Raw genomic sequence first — 20804 nt, 5'->3', positions numbered from 1 at the left:
ATTTTAGCAGACGCAACGAGGGTTTCTTATTTAATTTGATGTCGTTCGAATTCCCGGATAGCAAGAAGGAAAGAAAAGTGAATCTTGTTGGAGCTAGCAAATATCACCTAGAGGGGGGGTGTGAATGGTGATTTTAACTAATTTTGATAAATTAAAGCGGAAGCAAAGTAGTCAAGATAAATATTGTCAAATTCAAAAGAATCAGGGTCTAAACAACGTCAGTAATATGATGATATTCATCGAGCACTAAGTCCAGAGTATGAATATTGACAAAGGTGCAATGAGATTCACCAGTGTGCAAAAGTCTATAAAAAATAATCAGCAAGAGTTTTGAGATAGAAGAAATTGCACACATAATATATAGTGGTCAGCTTAGATCAAGCCTACGTTCACTCTTCCACGCTGACAGTCTACTAGTTGGATTTTACTAGTGAATCAATAAGAATTTACAACTGTGAGTGATAATACTCGAGTATATGATAGATCTCACTATCTCACTCACTCACTATTTCAGTGCCTCTCAAATATTACATTTTGTAGCTCAGGAGGACAAGTATGTAAGATCGAAGTTATCTTGCACTTTGGAATTATTTATTCAAGTCATCTCTTTTTATTTCGGCACTTTTATCTCATTTTATATTCCTCTACTTCCAATCTACCCATTGGACAGTCTTCATAGGATCACTCTTCAATCAACCCATTAGACGAGATTACATAAAGAAGATTGCGTAGCTGTTTGAGAGATACAATCTGAATCCCTATTGATTTCGTTGCCCATATAAGAAAATCTTCAGTTTCCGTAAGTAAAGTTATTCTATTAAGGAAAGTAGCTTGTCTAAGAAGTAATTGCCAATCAATCAAAGATGTCTTGCGTGCGGGATTTTGTTGCAAAACAATCTTTAAGATCGAGGATCAACACTTTCTAAATAGGAAATCCAAAATAGATTACTAGTTGTGACAGTTGAAGTTTGTGTCTGAATGTGTATTGCCATAAGTAGTCTCCCCAAAATGAAGATATCCAGCTTTAACGTTGTAACATCCTCAATTTCAATCCCCGGGAAATGGCTATAGGTTAAGTTTGGAGGTTTTCCCCAATCGGAACTAATTTTACTCTTGTTCTGAAAAACCAAGATTCGGATCCTCTGTACCCCTTCGTTTTGTTATTTTTGTGGAGAATTTTTTGATCCGAATTTCCAAACACTTCCTTCTTAAAAGTTTCTCCAAACATCTTGAAGTTTCATATACTTTAATTTCAGAATTTTTGGACTTGATATGAGTAGTACGATAGCCTAATTTCGGACCGTATAAAACTGCCCAGAATGGGTATTTCTGTGATGTTTACATTTTCTCTATTTTCTACAAACTTTTCTAGTTCGATTTTGAACAAACTTCCTTCATACAAGTTGTTGAGAACTTCTTTCTCTATAACATATATAAATTTGAGAATTTTTGGAGATGATTTGGATTCTGAAAAGAGCTTACTTTGAGAAGCAAGAATTCTGTTCCAGCGAATTGTTTTTATCCTGTCTTTGAGCTATTAAAATTTATGTTTACAAAAATATTCAGATTTCGTGTTCTTCATGAAACATGTTTGGTAATGTCTTTTTTATGACATATTCAAATTTGGGAATTTTCTGAGTTCATTTACTATGTTTTTAAGACCGATTTCTAGAATAGTGCAAAAACTGCCGGTTTTGTTAGATTTCAAAGATTCATCATTTTCTATATGAGAACGCTTGAATCTCGACATACTGTCTTCTGGTGATTTGATGTGCTCATTCTAAGCTTTCAAATGAGATATTCTGAGCTTTGATTGGAGGTCATACGAAGGGGGAAACTGAGAAGGAGCCGAGAGACAAGAAAGAGGATTCTAGAAAGTCAAAACTTGGTGAGCAAGTTGGCAAAGCTTAGTGAACAAGTTGGTCAAAGCTTGATGAGCAAGTTTTAATTCTGAAGAGTCTAGAGAGTTAAGAACTTGTAGAGCAAGCTTTGACTCTTAAACTTGGTGAATAAGTTAGTGATTTGCCTATAAATAGGCTTGGTTCCCCCCCTTAGTTACACACATCACCTCTTCTTCCTCACATCTCTCACTCTCACACCATCACGCCAATCATCTCTCTCTCTCGCTATTTGCCGCCGTCGACCGCCGTAGACGTTTTATTGTGATTATAGGTGATTATAGGTGAGTGAATTCCCTAACACTTGGATTGGGCGGTGTGTTACGTGGTTGGAAAGCGGCATGTAAGTGGATTCCCTAATCTTGGGATAGGAAATTATGATGCGTTGTTGGCTTGAGTTCTCACCCGAACCTTTGTTGAGACTTGCGTGTTGTTTGTCTCGATGTTGCACGCATCGCTTGTTACCATGCTTGATGTTCTCATCCATGCTTGTTGATTTATAAGATGATAGTTACCGTGTCTATGATGCTCAATGTTTGCATGAATGCTTCTTGTTTTGCTTCATAATCGTAAGTTAAGGCACGTACGAGTCACGAAACGAGGTATCGTATGGTCTCATACTCATGTTGTGGCGTCACGGGACGAGTTCAGATTGGTGCGGGTTTACATTGAGATGTGTAGATCCTGGCCAAGTTCGGCTCCGAGCCAGCGCTTGGCATGGCGGACCGAACCATGTGCCCTCGACCGTGACCCGCATGCTAGGCGAATGTTCTAGAAATCATGATTACACAAGCACGGCACGCCTTTGGACTTGATTGCATGGACTAATGAAATCAAGATAATACACCGGCTTGTGTGACCCATGATGTGTGATCACTAAATGAAAGAAGAAGACCGTCGTCACATAGCGTTGGCGGCGATGCCTCAGTAAACTAGCGCCGGGATGCCCTAGTTGAGCTAGGATGCCTAGGTTGAGCCCGGATGCCTTGGTAAACTAGTGCCTGGATGCCGTAGTTGAGTTAGGATGCCTTGGTTGAGCCCGGATGCCTCGGGTGAGCTAGCCCCGGGATGCCTCGGTTGAGCCGGGATGCCCTGGTTGAGCCAGGATGCCTAGCATGAAGCTGGATGCCCTGGTTAAGCCAGGATGATGATAAATGAATCTTATATGTATGTCGGTATGTGTATTTATTGATGCTGCACGTATAAATTTTCTTGTGCATTTCTATGTGACCGGATAAAGGTGAGTTTCCATGTGAACATAACAAGGGCGAGGCCAAAGTCTTTGCTATTGATTTGCCATCGACATAAGGTGGGGAAAATATTTGTATGCATTAGTACAATGGCGAGGCATCATCCTGCACGAGTATTAGTGAATTTACTTATTGAGTCTCCCCGACTCATCCCCCGTTGTTTTCCCTTTTCAGGTCCGTAAGATGGAGGATGACATAGAGGAGCTAGGATTAACCTTGGCCTTCGTTTGTGATGTGGCTTGTACAGGGGGCTTGTAAAATATGTTTAAGTAAAATGGCAATAGTGTGTTTTGTCTATTATGCTTTCCCTGGTTTCCGAGGGTAAGATAAGGATGTTACATATTAATACAAGGTTTGCTCATGATGTTTGTCATAACCCCGTTGTTTGTTATGATTGTGATTGTCCCAAATTAATTGCTTCCGCTTGTGCTTAATAACAAACGGGACGTCGCACTAATAACCCCAAGGTAAGGACGCTACAAACGTAGAGTCGAAGTAATCAGATGCATGCACGTATAAATTTAGCCGATATCCATATTGTTGCTCTGATGATATCCAAGCAATGATTATCACGATATTTGAACAACAAGAAGTAAAGTTTGAATAACATCGAGATTATAGATTTTTCTTCATGATCGAAACATTCAACCTTCAATAGATTGAATCTAAATAAGCTTCTCTTTACGAGTAGTTACCATAAGAAAGACACTACTATGCAATTATCAGATTCAAAACAATGGACAGTTTTGTTAGTTTCAAAATCAATTAGGAGGTTTCTCAACAAATCTGACATTAAATGATTATAAGAATCTCTTGTTTTCTATTTTAGCCGACTATGCTTTGATAACTAGGATTACATGTGCAAAAGATTGCAAGTGAGGTGATCTTCGATCAAAGCTAAGATAACTAATAAAATGAGTTGCAATATTTCTATTATTTTTCGCTTTTTGATTCTCTTTATGTTGCGGTCAGGTTGGTGTAGTAATCTCCTTGTCGTCCTCAAATATAAAATCAGTAAAAAGTCCTTATATGCAGTAGCAAGGCAATCATCTTTTGATTCTCTTTCGTTGAGCTGAGCAATTTTCATCTTTTCTTCTCGAAAACCAATTGATTTACTTTTTCTTAACCCGTTTTTTGGTTAGATTGTGTCCGGGCTAGTTCGCACGAATCTCAACTACTCCATCTCTTTAAATGAATAAAAAATAAGACAATCCCGCTCCATCTAGGGGATTTCACAAAAATCAAGAAAACCCAGTCCTCGTTGCCTGTCCTATGTTGTTACTTACCCAGAACTTTCACCTTTATCATGCTAGTCAATTGATGCATTATTTGCTTTACCATATAAGCAGCATATCAAATACACAAATGTTCTCGAATTGCCTATGTTTCAAAATGGCTCCTACACTTATAGAAAATGGCACCGTAATTTAATTATGCTCTCGCATAACCTTATTAGCCTTACTCGTAAGATTTCGTATCCTACCCAAGGTTAGTTGTAATGAAGATTAGTCCCTCCGCGGAATGAAAAAGGAAATGCATAACATCTCGTCTTAAGTTTGCAACAATAAGAAGGCTTCTTCAGAACAGGACATATAATGGAGATAAGACTGATTATTTGGTCGTATTTTGGATGCTATCCATACTAAGATGAATCAAATACAGTTAAATCATGTGACTCTATATCCAAATTAACCAAAAAAGAAAAAAGAAAATGATGGGAGATATGCCAAAAATCAGGCCAACATGTAAGAAAGCTTCTTCTGAACAAACCACGTAATGGAGATAAGATTCATTATCTTGAGCTTGATCAAGGACGGCCACAAGTCTTGAGCTTGGCCCACAAGACGTTAAAATGGGATGAGATATTGTCTTGTTTGAGTTATGTCCGTGATTGGAAGCTGAAATAAGAATATTCTTCGTCTTAGGCTTCTGTCTGATCCTCTCCTACCTCGTTGTCCGAGTCATGGTCAGCTGAATATGAGTTCACATTCATAAGTTACCTGATGACAAAAAATACTAGAGGTCTTGCTCTGCTTAATTTGATTTGATAATTAAGCTGAGTTTTGTGCATCTGAGGATATGACCACTGTACATGGGCTGCTTTGTATGCTTCTGAGCTTACTTTTCATTGTATAGTAAAACAACTTCAATCCTACGACTATCTTAAGTAAAATGTGATACTCATATAAATTAATCATGTGCTAGGAACTCGATTAGCCGTGTCAATGTTGATACATGATCCATTACCAATAAATGGCATTTTTTTACCTAGATATAGTATTCTTGATTCCAAACTCTGCCTTATGTAACGTTGCTTGAGTATGATTAACCTCTTATTTGCTTTGCATAATAACGATAAGTTATAACAAAAAATCATATAAGTTATATTTGGCAATATACTGATATTCCCTATAGGCATTATATATAAATATGACATCCAAGATTCGTTGTTGCATTACCTATAGCTTCCTTGTTGGTGGCAACTTTATGCAAAGGCAGAATGTAGTTTTTCGAGGAGCATCTTCTACTTCTAATAGGACATGAACCATAATATTAACACGAAACGATCTTGCAATTAAGGCAGTGTGAAATCACAAAAGAAAAAAATGATGAATAATAAAGAATACCAAAGATTTACGTGGTTCGATCCAAGTGTTGATATCTAGATCCACGGGAAAAGCTGGCAGCAAATAATTTACTATAATCGGAAAATCAAAATTTATAATCGCTCATACGCTTGAGTATTTTTCACAAATAAATTATACCAAAACTTAAAATATTTACAAATAAATAACCCATTTGGATGTAAAATCTCAAGCACAAAATCGTGTAATTAGATCTCTACCTCGTGCGACTCAAAGGGGTCCTCTCGTCGGCTGTCTTCCCTTGTGTGCGGGGCTCGTCTCTCAAGGAACTCCCTCAATCCTTCACTATGCGGTTACAATAGGCTAGAGGGACAAACCTTGGATTTTCCTTTTTTCTTCCCTTTTATCTCAATAGCTCCATAGGCCCACATGCTTTCTTTTTGTACGCCTAACAAATAATAGGCAACTAGCGCACTTCTTTGACCGTGGAGATATGCTATCCACAAATAAATATATAAATTATGGAATATGTGAGCTCCTTTTTGTCTTGTAGTGGCGGAGGGTTCTCCTTCTTCTCTGTGCGATTAATCATCCAATTTGAGTCTCGTCTCGTAAACGGCTCAAATTCGAAATATAAATTTAACATAAACAAGACATTTATGTTTGGAAATGTGAGATACATTAATTTTGTTGTATGTTTGAGTTGTGATATAGGTGCCAGAAAAAGGATAGGGAGTTCCAATTGCAATTTTCTTAAGATATATTGAATTATCAATCATCATATTTCAAGTCCAACCTCACACTAATAACATGCATATATTCGGAAACCTTTATTACGTGAAACAAGAAAAACTAGCAATTTGCATAAGCAAACCGCCTAGCAATAGACGTTATTGGTGCAAAAACAAGAGAAATAATTAATTGACTATCATTAATCTACTGTAAGAATAACAGTCTGTTATGGATCACAAAAAAATAACTAAAAAATAATTATAAATGAGATCCACTCATTCAAAAATTTGTGTCTTACAACATTTTCTTACTCTCACAGTAACTCAAATGCTCTTATGCTAGCAAAGGCCAAAAAACAACTATTTAAACAACCCCAAATCTCTCATTTATTCCTCAAGAATTCAGCAAATCAACAAGATTTTCTAAGCAAACACCTTATCATCCACTCTCTCTCTCTCTCTAAGAGAAGTCAAGTCACTGAGCAACGTTCTCTGAGAAGAAAAAAATGGGTTTTGAGAAGAAAGATCTGGATGTGGTGCTGGTTCCGTGTGGCTTGCTCATCATGTTCGTGTACCATTTTCATCTCCTCTACAGATACCTCCATCAGCCTCACACCACTGTCATGGGGTTTGAGAACTTCAACAAGCGCTTCTGGGTTCAGGCCATCATGCAGGTCAAATCTCTCTCCTTTCAGTTTAATTTTAGTCCACTGTACTTTCCTTGATCAATTGATGATTGCCCAAGAGCGCAATCAAATTTAAAGTCCCCTGATTCCCACACATCGGACTGTCAAAAACTATAAATTACCATCCGCACCGTCCTCTTATTGGTCGACCTAAATGAGTAAATGGCACGAAATTCACGAAAAGGGTCTTTGCCAAAAGAGCCGAAACTTGATCGATCCAGGTGCTTGTGCTGTTTCTGTGCCACTTATGATCAATCAAAGCTCAAATTATTAACACAATGCGATCTAGTAGGGTGACAAGAGGGACATTGGCGCGTGCCTCGGGGTGATCTCCTCCAACATATCAGCGGCGACGTTCCTGGCCTCCATCTTACTCACCCTCTGCTCCATGATCGGCGCCTGGATCAGCAACACCAACAACTTCAAGAGCGACCTCATCTACGGTGACACCCGGCCCTCCACCCTCTCCATCAAGTACATCAGCCTCCTCATCTGCTTCCTCCTTGCCTTCGCATGCTTCATCCAGTCAGCCCGGCACTTCGTCCACGCCAATTACCTCATCAGCACGCCGAGCCCAGGAGTCCCTCCAAAGAGCGTCGAGGTGGCCGTTATCCGAGGCGGCGATTTCTGGTCCATTGGGCTCAGGGCACTGTACTTTGCTCTGAACTTGCTTCTCTGGTTCTTCGGACCAATACCCATGTTTGTTTGCTCCATTTTCATGGTCTTGTTCTTGCACTACCTCGACTCAAACACGATGCCATTGATTGAGCACGAGTTTGATGGGAAGCAAGTAGTGAAGAAGGTGGAGCAAAGGGTTTCTGAGATGGCAATGGCCATTCACATGCCTTCGCATCAGAATTGACCAGGCCTGATTCGTTCGCGTACATCTAGGAATAGAAGAACAAGGTTGGATTTTTTTGACGAAGATAGGCAATTATAAATTGCATTAATAGTAATACAATAGAGAGTATAAGTGTGGAAAGGTACTTTATTGTTTATAGTATCAGCTGTTATTTTCTCAATCGGCCATTATCTCGAGAAGTTTATGGCGGAATGTCCTCAATATTGGTAGAATTACTAAAAACTCTCGACAGTTGCTGCTACAATCTCTATAGAAACCGTTCGTAGATTATTTAGTTAGCAATTGTCACAAATCAAGAGTTCATTGTGTAATAGATTTATGTACTATACGAGACTTTGAACGAGGATTGCGATCAAATGCATGTAATTTTAGCGGGATATGATTGAAACAAAGCATAGAAGCCTCCATAAAATTACTTACACTTTTGTCCCAGCCAAAATTGCTTATTACTCTACGTCGAAGTTGAGGTTGTTGGACTAGATAAAAGAAAATTGAACTAACAAAACAATATTGAGCCAATATTATCTTTTACCTAATGAACACATGCATAATTCTACTTTTGAGAATACTCCATATATACTTGGTTTTTACCTCTAGAGGCCACTATGTACCTTCATATTAATTATCTTCTTGTCCTTATTTACGAAAATGTCAGTTTCTTTCTTAAAATTAGCCCATCCCCGAATCCTTAATTCTTATGCCCACCCAAAACACTCAAAACCAATTAAAACCAAAACGACACAAACCCACGACAAGATGTTAAAAGTGAGTTCACGCAGCAGGATAATTTGGTCTTTTTCATTGTGGGGTCTTGCTTAAAGGCATGTGAATGGTATTTCGAAATTATATGTGTGTAAGTGATCATTGATTAGAACATGAAGTATATTTTCTATATTCTATTAAACAAATCTAATCTTTCACCACTGTTGACCGCGGTTAGGGGTCGGAGTGGTGTGGGGGATTTAATACCACATTTCATATGATATCTGTCATTCGGATTAAGCATAATGGTAGTCCATCCAGTATTGGTTTAAAATACCAATAAATTGGTAGTATCTTGGAAGAGGGAGATGAAAAAAGAGAGAACTAATCTTTTACTTTTCTTTTCTAAATCTGTTTAATTAGTTTGGTGGGACGTCTAATTAAGAAGCTTTCTAGCATACTGATATGCTATAGTGAACATACTCTTCATGCGGTGATCTCATGCAAATTAAAATATATGAGCTAATCTGTCGTAGTCCGACTGTTCTCCACGTTAGTGAGGAGAAGCAGTCTTTGCAGGAGTCCCAATCTCTTTCTATTATTGTTCACGCTTTTGAGAAGTTAGCTGCTTGGGTATAAAGTTAGAGGAAAGTTCTATTATAGTGTATTATTGGGAGAATTACTAGAGAAGTTTTTAAACCTATTATATTTATGTCAATTCAGTGCTAAACCTTTTACTTTGGCCAATTTAATCCCACACCCTTTGACAATTTACCAATTGAGTCATTCCAGTCAATTTTGACCGAAAATCACTGACGTAGAAATTTTTAAAAAGAAATTCTGAGTTTTTTTATCAATTTTTTTTATTTTTTCCTTCTTTTTTTTCTTTTTTTCTTTTTCTTCTTTCTAAGCTCAGCAAAGTTCAGCTAGCGACCCTCACCAACCACAAGCAAGGGCCGGCAACCCTCGCTGGCTACTCGGCAAGGGCCGTGAGGCCCTAGAGGGTCGGTTCCCTCGTCGGCCGCGAAGCCCTCGTCGACCGCGGGCTAAAGTCGTGGCCCTCGCCCCCGCGACCAATGAGGACCGAGACCCTTGCCCGTAAACAATCGGGGCTTTGTGACCCTCTCCCAATTGCCAGCGGCGGTCCCTAGCCTTGCCTGGGGTTGGTGAGGGTTGGCCGGTGACCCTCTCCGAACTTTGTAGAAAGAAAGAAAAAAGAAAAAATAAAATTATAAAAAAATTCCAAAATTTTTAAAATTTTTTAAAAATTGTCCACGTCAACACCAGTTATCCTACATGGCACTATCGACGTTCACGTCAGCAATTTTTGACCAAAATTGGTCAAAAGTACTAAATTGGTCAATTGTCAAAAGGTTTAGGATTAAATTGGCAAATTGTCAAAAAATTTAGGACTAACGTTCATTTAGACATCTAGGGCCCGTCTCCCATATCTTCGAAAGTAGGTTATTGATATATGCTAACATTTATCGACAACTATTCAAGGAAGGTATGTGTATACTTTCTAAAGCACACATATGATGTGTTCAATCAGTTCAAGAAGTCTAAGGCATTGATTGGGAAGCAGTCTGATAAAAAAAATAAAATGCCTAAGAACCGATAATGGCATGGAGTTCTATGGTAAAGATTTTACCAAGTTCTGCAAGAGAGAAGGGATTATAAGGCACCGCATAGTACTCGGGACACCACATCATAATGGCGTAGTAGAACGGAAGAACAGAACTTTACTTGAGCAAGCTCAATGCATGCTTTCGCATGCAAGACTAGGTAAGGAATTTTGGGTCGAAGCAGTGAACATGGCATGTTACCTGGCTAATCAATATACTTCATTTGCTATCGAGTGGAAGGCTTATGAGTAAGTTTGATCAAGGAAACCTGTTGATTACTCTTGATTACGAGTATTCGGATCTCCTGTGTATACTCATGCTAGTGATGGTAAGTTACCTGGTATGCTCATGCTAGTGAACATGACATGTTACCTGGTTAATCAATATACATTGTTTGCTATCAAGTGGAAGACTTCTGAGCAAGTTTGATCAGGGAAACCTGTTGATTACTCTTGATTACAAGTATTCGGATGTCCTGTGTATACTAATGCTAGTGATGGTAACTTTAAGCCGATGGTGAAAAAGTGCATATTTCTGAGTTATGCACATGAGATGAAAGGCTAGTGGCTGTGGTGAATTGATCTCGGATCACCCGATTTTCTAATCAACAAAGACGAGATCTTCGATGAGACTACAATGCTTCAAAGGAGGAGTCGCAAGACACAACCAGCAGAGCAGACAGATCATGGTGTCAGTAGAGAGGTGGAGCTTCAAGTGGAGACTTCGAAGACCTTGAAGGAAACCCAAGTAGAGACTATAGATGAGGCCACTATTCCTAAAGTCGGTGATACTAAACAACTAGTATAGCCGCAGCACATTATGGCCACGGGTAGACAGAGAAGGAAAATTAAACCGTTGGTATGTCATGGTTATATAGACATTACTTATGCATTGACCGTAAGTGATGAGGTGGAGATAGATGAGTCTTCATCTTACTCTGAGCAATAGCTAGTAGTGAGTCATTGTAGTGGCTAGGGGCTATAAGTGAAGAGATGGAATCACTCTACCAAAATTAGACATAAAAGATGGTCAAAGTACTCAAGAGCCAAAAAATTGTCAGAAGAAAATAGATCTATAAGCGAAAGGAGGGCATTCCCGATGTCAAGTCAGCTAGATATAAGGCGAGATTTATGGCGAATGGGTATACATAGCAGGATGACATTGACTACAACGAGGTGTTCTTTCCTATGGCAAGACATAGTTCTATTTGTGTATTACTTGCTATAGTTGCTACATGGATCTCGAGTTTAAGCAGCTATATGTGAAAACGATGTTTCTTCACAGTGAGTTGGAGGAGCGAATTTACATGAGACAACTTGAGGGATTTACTATTCAGGATAAGGAAGAACATGTTGATTTGTTAAATAAATCTTTATATGGGCTAAAACAGTCTCCTAGATAATAGTATAAGCATTTTGATACTTTAATGTTTAACCAGGACTATTCGAAAAGTCAGATGAATAGATGTATTTACTTTAGGAGATTGGATGATGGGTCTTTGATTTATCAATTATTATATGTTAATGACATGCCGGTAGCAGCTAAGAATGTGTACGATATTAATGTGTTGAAGAGGTAGTTAAATGGTAGTTTGGATTGAAAACTTTAGGTTCTGCAAAGAAGATATTAGGTATGGAGATTTTGTGTAACCTAATTGCAAGAGTTTTACATCTGTCTCAAAAGAAAAATATTAAGAAGATTGTGGCACTTTTTAACATGTAGTCAGCGAAATCTGTGAGTAGCGAAGCACTTTAAACTTTCTTATAAGTTATCATTGCAGAATGAGGAAAAGGATGAGGAGCATATGTCCTATGTTTATTATTCTAGTGCAGTGGGTAATATTATGTATGATAAGGTATGCACTAGGCCTGACATTTCACAAGCTGTGAGCATAGTTAGCCATTACATTAAGCATCTTGATAGAACTCAATAAGAAGTTGTGAAGTGGATCCTCAAATCTTTGAAGGGAATAAAAGATGTGGGTATAGTGTACTGAAAGGGCGACAATGGCTGTGAGACCATTAGTTATGTAGATTCAAGCTAGTGACTTGGATGAGTATAGGTCTTTAGCAAGGTACACGTTCACGGTTGCAGGTGGTGCAGCTAATTGGAAAGAGTCCTTATAGGATCACGTTAGCTTATCTACAAACGGAGTAGAGTACATTGCACTAACCTTTATAGCGAAATAGATGATATGGCTAAAGGGTTTACTCTCGGATTTTGGGTTAGAACAGAAAAGTATTGATATACACTGTGATAACCAAAGTGCAGTATATCTAACATATAATTCGATTTATCATAAGCAAACAAAGCATATCGACATCAGGTACCATTTCATTTGAGATATCTTAGCGAAGGGTAACGTTGTTGTAAAGAAGATATGGATGGCGGAGAACTTGGACGACATAATGACGAAGCATGTTCCTTTGGCAAAGCTCAACCTCTACTTGAGCACAATTGACGTCTTTAAAAAGTAAGCGCTTGTTGGAGCTTTGGGAGAGCAGCATGAATAATGAGTACTATAACTTGGCTTTAAGCATTGAGTTATGGTGAAGAATTGTTAAAATATGTCTCGAGTTTAAATCTATGTACAAAACCTAATACAAATTAGATGAGGAATGATGGCCATTTCGTAAATATCCAAGTGACTTGGACTTCTCTGTTTTCTTAAAAAAAAAAAAAGGAAAAGACTTAACCTTTGGTTGTGTGTGGGGCCAAATGAGGAGGAAAGAAAAAAATAAAAAAAATTTGGCTTTTAGGGTTTTCTTTAGCTCTAGCCTTAGGTCATCATTTTCTTGGAGAGAGTGGCCGCCTGTGGTTCCTTGAGAATTGAAGCCGCACGGTGAAAGGATGGAGTGGTTCCTTCAGCAAACTTGAAGCCGCACGCACAACGAAGGGATTTCAAGGGCCCGTTTGATAATGTGCCAAACAGTGAAAATTTCTATTCTTTTATTTTCAGAAATAATTTGGGAACAAAAATGCGTTTGGTAAACTTTTTGTTCCTGGGCACATTTTTGCAAAAATTTGTGCCTTGAAAAGCTTTTTGGAAGAGAAACAAGAACTAAAAAAAGTTGCTTCTTGTTTCTCAAAGACAATTTGAGAATGAGTTCTTTTTCTTCTTTTTCTTTTTTTCTTTTCTTCTTTGTGTTGTTCTTCCCTGGGCGGGCCGGCGACCGGCCATAGCCCGGGGCCGACGAGGCGTCACGGCCCCCCGGCGGAGCGAGCGAGGTGAGGCGGACCCTCGCCGCCGGGCAAGGCGGCTCGCCGTCGATCATGGCGAGGTCGGCGTCGCCCAGATCGGACGAGGCCGAGCCTCGCCGTCGCGACTGACGGCAAGGTCGGCTTCGCCATGGGTCACGACTACGAGGCTCGGCCTCGCCCAGATCGGGCGAGGCCGAGCCTCGCCGTAGAGACCCACGGTGAGGTCGGCCTCGCCGTTGCGAGCCACGGCAAAGCCGACCTCGCCGTCGGTCGGCCTCGCCTAATCGGGCGAGGCGGCGGTGGAGGCGGCGGCCGGGCGCGCACGCACGTGCGTGGCCGGTCGCCGCGCGGCGACCGGCCATGGCCAAAGAAGGGAAGGGTAGAAAGAAAAAAAAAAAAAAAAATATTAAACAATTTAAAATATTATTAATAAAAAGAAATTTTGTGTAATTACCAAACGTATTTCTGTTCTTTTCTATTCCAGGAATAGAAATTTTGGACAGTTATCAAACGCCTTCAAATGCTCAGAAATTATTTCCGGGCACAGAATAAAAAAGAATCATTTCTGAGTAGAAATAGTTTCCGGGCACAGAATGATTGTCATGCGCGCCCCAAGCGGCCACACAGTGAACTCCTCAAAGCCGTGAGTTGAGTTTCTTTGCTTGGTCGTGAGCAGAAATTAAATGCTCGGTAATTTATACTTTGAGTTTTTACATTCAAATGAATTATTTATTTGTAAATACTTTAAGTTTGAATTTAATTTAGGTGTGAAAAACACTCGAATATATGAGTGATTGTAACTCTAATTTTTTTTTATCATAGTTGATTATTTGTTGCTAGTTCACCCCGTGGATGTAGTTTTCGATATTATGATGAAATCACATAAATCTTTTATGTGCTTTGTTGTTGCTCGTCTATATTCTTTGGTGATTTTGTATTAACTTAAATTGACAAGATCTTGTTAGTTTCCGCTTGAATATTACAATCGTCATGTTGAAGAATAATTTGATAATGAAATAGTGAAAATATTTTAAGAGTAAAAATAATAAAAATACATGCATCTAACAAATTCTAAGAAAAATTAGAATATATATTAGCAAAATGAGCAACAAAACATTGAAACTTGCTTAAAGAAAGCAAAGTTTAGGATCCATCCATCTGGACTTTTTTTCAGTTCTTCGGTGGGTTATGAGGGCCCTGGAACTCTGGGCCTGTCCTTGGGATTATATAATATTTTTTTGGAGGTATGGTGCTAATTATTATTTTATTATCATACCATGCTTTTATACTATGCTATTTTACACCAATAATACATTATCATCATACTAAATAAAGGCCTATACTAGGAGTTACTTGTCTCACCTTGCGGCTAACGGTAAGTGGTTCTAGGTTCCAGATTCCGTATAGATTTCACTCGAAACCTAGAACTTACCCGTGGGAACAAGTTCATCATTTTTTGGAACCTGGAACCTACCATAGATATTTTGAAACTTTAAATCTATCTTATCACAGGTTCTAGGGTTGACCTAGGTTCCACTTATATTATTAATTGAGTGATTGCAATGAATCATCATATTTAATGACCACTACTTGCTGCTAGAATTCACTTACCACAACTTATATTTAGACACACGAAAAATATGAAACATTAACAAAGTAAAAGTCTGAGTTATAAAATAGAAGCTCAGACTAGTGGTTTCATATTATATACTCATCATCGGACACCATGGAATATCGCAGGATCGCACGAAGACATGGACTAAAAAAAATACAAAAATTTGTTTCAAATTCCAAGTTTCACTTACCTAGAACCTAGAACCTACCCGTCAAAAGAGATTGTAGACAAATCAATCAAATTACTTACTAAAGGTGAACAATTCTCAACTTTATCTAACCAATTAAAGATTTAATAAAACAATCGAAATTCTAGAGAAAACTAAATTAACCTATTACGATTGAAATTTCCGAAAGCTAAATTAACCAAGGCAGCAAACCAAAATCGAAAATAGAAATTCACAAACTAAACCTAGAAATTTCAAACATAAAGAAGCAAGAAGCAAAGGATTTTGATCAAGAATTAAAAACGTTAGAGCATCCGATTTCACTTAACCAATCAAGATTAATTAACCAAGCTCGTCATGCAATCAAATTGAAATCATAGTGTGATGGTAGAACTTCCTAATTTAAATTACTATCCTTGGTCCGGTATAGCAACCCTACTTATATTTAGCAACCCACACTTGGTCCATGTGAATTTAAGTAAACCTAAGTGCATTAAAATCTATGAATGTTCCTGGATTCAATAAACCACCCTTGATTTACTTACTACCAAAACCACACAAACAACCTAGTATATCTCTATCTAAGTTAAATTCATGGCTATATATCATAAAGCACTCGCATAGAATCTCCTTTCGGTTTCATCATGCAATAAAAATCATTCAAGTGGTGATCAAGCACTTCAAAGCATTAAGAACATGATATATAACTCACACATACGAGATCTAGAATTGCATCAACAACTCTTGAAAATTAATCAATCATAGTTAAGCTACATCGTAGCTCTAACAACAAGTAGTCTAGAACATAATGAACAATAAACTAAAAACAATAACTAAACTAAACATGATGAAGAACTAGAACAGATTCACCAAGAATAATCCAATGCTTGATTTTTTTGTCGCCTTCTCCTCCTCCTTCTTCTTCTTCTTTTTTTCTCCCTCCTAAATCACGTGTAATGTCTTTTTTTTATATAGACCTCCTCTTGCTTTCCAAGAAACCTTAATCACAATAGGATTGCAATTAAAGGTTCTTCCAAATTAGGACTCCTCCAAAAAATAAAATTCCTTTTTTAGCTTGGACTTTGATTTTCTTCCCAAAATAGGCTTGATTCTTCTTGATTGCAGATTTGCATGGCTTTGATCTCCAATTTGGGAAGCTTCTACATGATTTAGGAACAATTGGATTGTTTCGGATACTTTTGCGGTGGAAAGCCGGCAAATTACAGAATTAGTCCCCAAGCTCCCTTTAACTTCAATTACCTACAAAAATTAATTAAAATAAATAAAGTAGACATCAAATTCAATTAAAACTAAGCAAATATTAAGTCTAAAATAATAAATAAACTCTATATAAAATAAAGTTATCAAAACAGGTTCTCTAATTTTTGAAACCCAAAACCTACATTGTATACCTTGGAACCTGGAACCGACAAGTTCTCACTGGTCCGATTCTCTGGCTCTAGGTTCTATCTGGAACCATGTTTACCCCTACTTGCGGCTGTTGCCTTCGAATTCTAAGCTGTTATAGATAGATGCAAAAGAATTCAAAATAATCTCTGGTGGGAAACATTGCACGTGACCCGTTATTTTGCATTTACTCTTCCTTTCTTTTAGTGGGAGTAAATCTTTTGCAATAATTGACAACTTGGAAAGTAAATGTTTCAAATCAACAACAGCAATCAAAGTCAGATGTAAATTCGAACACAATTAAAAGTCACGTGCAGTATGATGGAACATCGACATTTTCGATTAGGGGTTGATTTGAGAATGCATGAGGGGCTTGCGGGAGAAATTCAGGTGTGAACGACTGTCTTCTTTTTTAATTAACGAAATGAGTTTTGTTAGATAACCAATTTACCTCCTTTTGGTTGTTTGTGCCTAATCCATATATCTTTTTGCAAAAATCCTATTGATTTATGGAAAAAGATACATAATCCAATGTCAAACCACAAATTAGTGTATTATAGTATTGAAACAAGTTCTGTAAAAATTAATTGACAGAAAAATCAAGACGGTAAAATGTAAAAAAGAATTAGATGAAAATAATAGTTCCATAAGTTGTTAGTTCTAAGGGAGAGGACCAGAATCAACACTAGGTTTAAAATTAATACTTTCAAGCTTCATTAAAACAAATCGTTAGAACCTGTGCATCCCACAAGAACTCTACAAGTGTTAATGAAAAGCTTCCAAATTAGGACAAAACTGCTCACTTAATATGAACGATGTGGTCTTATTCTTCTTCAAGCTTTCACTCATCGTGTCAAATGGAGAGTGAGGTGGGATTTTTCACTACACTTCCAAGGAAAATTGATTCAGTTTTCCATACATCTTATTGACAGAGATTCCAAAGTCATTATTCCTGTCCTTCTCAGGACAAGAAACCTAAAATCTTCGTTAAAGAGAGTCAATTTGGATGATAATGTGTGTCGAGAAAAGGAAAACTTGTCTAAGTGAATAGTGCACATATTAAAGGAACCGGTATTATGGTTTTGCAAATTTAAGTCAACATGACACGCGTGAAATCCATGTAATTTTCTCCATCAAACATCAGCTTTATTAAGTGGGTGCCCATGCCACACTTCTTTTCAAGAATGAATGAAATGATGACAATGAACATATTTAAGTATATTTGGAATCTAATTGACCAACTGAAAGTTCTTGGACGAAACCACACATAAGTTAAAAGTGATTTAATTGAATTAATTGAAAGTTCAAGTATGGCGCTACACATTAATAGAAGTTCACAGACTATAGTATCATTATACCTTCCAGTAATAGAAACTACATGTTTACATCTCAATTCAAATAAGGCACGAGATGTGGATCCAATACGTTTTGCAAATTCACTTCCGGATCACTCACAAAAAGTAGGAAATAATTGTGAAATGAGATCTGGCCACAAGCCTCCTGTAATTATTTAGGATGTTAACACAAAGATATTTCGAAGAAGAAAACCACATTCCTCACTTTTCTGTATTTCTTCTTCATTAGTTTATAATGACCTAGAGGCGTATATATATACAAAGAAAAGAAAGAATCTTAAAAAATATATCCTCTAAACTAGGTAACTATAATCCTTGATTCTAGCTAATTACAATCATAAATATATTTTACAACTCATTCTCACACTCCCCCTCAAGTTGGTGCATAGATGTCGTGAATGCCCAACTTGTCAAGTGAGCTGTAGAAGATCCTGCTTGATACAGCCTTCGTCAGAATATCTGCCAACTGATGTTCAGATCGTACAAATGGAAATCGAATCACTTTGGCGTCCAAGTTTTGCTTGATAAAATGACGGTCCACTTCAACATGTTTGGTACGATCATATTGAACTGGATTATGAGAGATATCAATTGCTGCTTTGTTATCACTAAACAACTTCATCTCGGGTTTAGGAGCGAGCCCAATCTCTAACATTAACTTCTTAAGCCATAGGAGCTCACACACCCCTTTGGCCATCTCTCTAAATTCAGCCTCTGCACTTGATAATGCTACTACTTTCTGTTTCTTGCTTCTCCAAGTAACTAAGTTTCCTCCCACAAAAGTGAAGTATCCTGAAGTTGATCTTCGGTCATGAACACTCCCGGCATAGTCTGCGTCAGTAAATCCTTCGATTTCAAGATGACCCCTTTTTAAGAACCTCAAACCGCGTCCTGGAGAAGACTTCAAGTAGCGAAGTATACGCAACACTGCATTCATATGATCTTCACTTGGGGCATGCATAAACTGGCTAACAATACTGACCGCATATGCAATATCAGGACGAGTATGGGATAGATAAATTAGTTTGCCAACTAACCTTTGATATCTTTCTTTATTTGTTGGCACTTGATCTGGATACTCCCCAAGTCTATGGTTCTGAACAATTGGTGTGTCTGCAGGTTTGCAGTCTAACATTCCCACCTCTGCCAATAAATCTAGCACATACTTTCTTTGTGAGAGAAATATTCCCCCTGTCGACCTCGCTACTTCAATCCCTAGGAAGTATTTCCACCCCCCAAGATTTTTCATCTCAAACTCCTCAGAAAGTTTCTCTTGAAGCTTAGATATTTCTATCAAATCATCTCCAGTGATAATCAACATTGTTACCTTCCCTTGATGTCGTTTTAGAAACAATGTGTGATCTGAGTCACTTTGGGAATATCCATACATCTTCATCGCCAAAGTGAACCGGCCAAACCATGCTCGTGGAGACTGCTTCAGATCATACAATGATCTCTCTAACTTACACACCGCCTCAAGCTATGAGGATGAAGAATAACCTGGCGGAACATCCATATAAATGTCTTCTTCGAGATTACCGTGAAGAAATGCATTCTTGACATCATACTGGTGTAGTGGCCAGTCTAAATTAGCTGCAAGAGACAATAAGACCCGAACAATATTAAGTTTAGCAACTGGAGAAAATGTCTCTTGATAGTCAATTCCGTAAGCTTGCGTATACCCCTTTGCTACTAGTCTTGCCTTGTACCTCTTAATCGATCCATCTACTTTGTACTTCACAGAAAAGACCCACTTACATCCCACAGTCTTCTTTCCCTTGGGTAAATCTACTAGCTTCCAGGTCTCATTTTTTTTTCAATGCAGCCATCTCCTCCTCCATTGCTTGAACCCACTTAGGATCTTTCATAGCATCCTGTACACCTTCTGGAATACGAACTGCCGACACGTTCGATATAAATGCCTTTACTGTGACATTCCGAATTTCGGCCCATAGTTGGGATTTATAAAACGTGTAATTCGTCAGTGTACTTATAGTAAAATCTCACCCGGGAACTGATCACTCTCGGTTATTGTTTTAAAATTGAGATTTCGCTAGAATCGCGCTCGATCGAATTTGGCCGTTATTTAGACCCCGAACTTGACAATCGATTTTCGGGAGTTTCAGGACGAAATAAATTGGACGGTGTCAATATTATCGTAGCCAGCGTTGAGATTGTCAGGAATAATGGAAAAAGGGGAGTTTTTGACCGGGTGCGAATTTGGACTAGTAGACCTCCCTCGATATAGTTTGATTTAATTAATTCGGCCTTTGTCCCTTTTTATATGGGTGGCTTATTTTGGACCGATAGATCGCTTTCGATTTTGAATTTGGGTCATCGGATCGCATTTAATATTTGATTGAAGTTAAATTTTTTTATTGTTTTCTCTCTCTCTCTCTCTCTCTCCCCGGTCACCTCCCCCTGCGCACGTCTATCCCTTCTCCCTTGTGTCAGACCCATCCCTTCTCCTTCTCTCTCTTCCTTTTTCTTTTTCTTCTTCCTTCTTTCTTCTTCTTCTTCCTCCTCCTTCGCCGCTCGATCGTTTCTGCTTCTGCTCGCACCAGCCGACGCCGACCGAGCTCGCCTCCAGCCCCGTCGCCATTGCTGCCGTCACCGCTCGTCGCCCACGACCGCCGCTCGTCGGCCTTGTCCGCCTCGTCGCGGCCCCGTCCACGCTGCACGCGAGCAGCAGCTTGCCACCGCGGCCCGCTGTGGTCCGGC

At 38.5% G+C, this 20804-nt stretch overlaps 1 protein-coding gene across 1 annotated transcript; it reads left to right on the top strand.

The window, feature by feature from the left end:
- Positions 1 to 6874: 6874 nt before the first annotated feature.
- Positions 6875 to 8279, top strand: LOC115680563 (uncharacterized). Its single transcript, XM_030604383.2, has 2 exons — positions 6875 to 7138; positions 7443 to 8279. The coding sequence occupies exons 1-2, from the start codon at positions 6971 to 6973 to the stop codon at positions 8010 to 8012; spliced, it is 738 nt and encodes a 245-aa protein (XP_030460243.2). The 5' UTR covers positions 6875 to 6970; the 3' UTR covers positions 8013 to 8279.
- Positions 8280 to 20804: the final 12525 nt, after the last annotated feature.

This window comes from Syzygium oleosum, unplaced genomic scaffold, assembly GCF_021117445.2.
Source record: "Syzygium oleosum isolate NSW1041296 unplaced genomic scaffold, Sole_v2.1 Sole_v2.11, whole genome shotgun sequence".
Taxonomy (NCBI): domain Eukaryota; kingdom Viridiplantae; phylum Streptophyta; class Magnoliopsida; order Myrtales; family Myrtaceae; genus Syzygium; species Syzygium oleosum.
Note: the sequence above shows the minus strand (reverse complement) of the source record. Positions and strands in the feature narration are given on the sequence as shown.

Coding starts and splice junctions, on each gene's coding strand:
- LOC115680563 (XM_030604383.2), top strand. CDS start 6,971: ATGGGTTTTGAGAAGAAAGATCTGGATGTGGTGCTGGTTCCGTGTGGC. Junction 7,139..7,442: donor GGGTTCAGGCCATCATGCAG/GTCAAATCTCTC, acceptor GCGATCTAGTAG/GGTGACAAGAGGGACATTGG.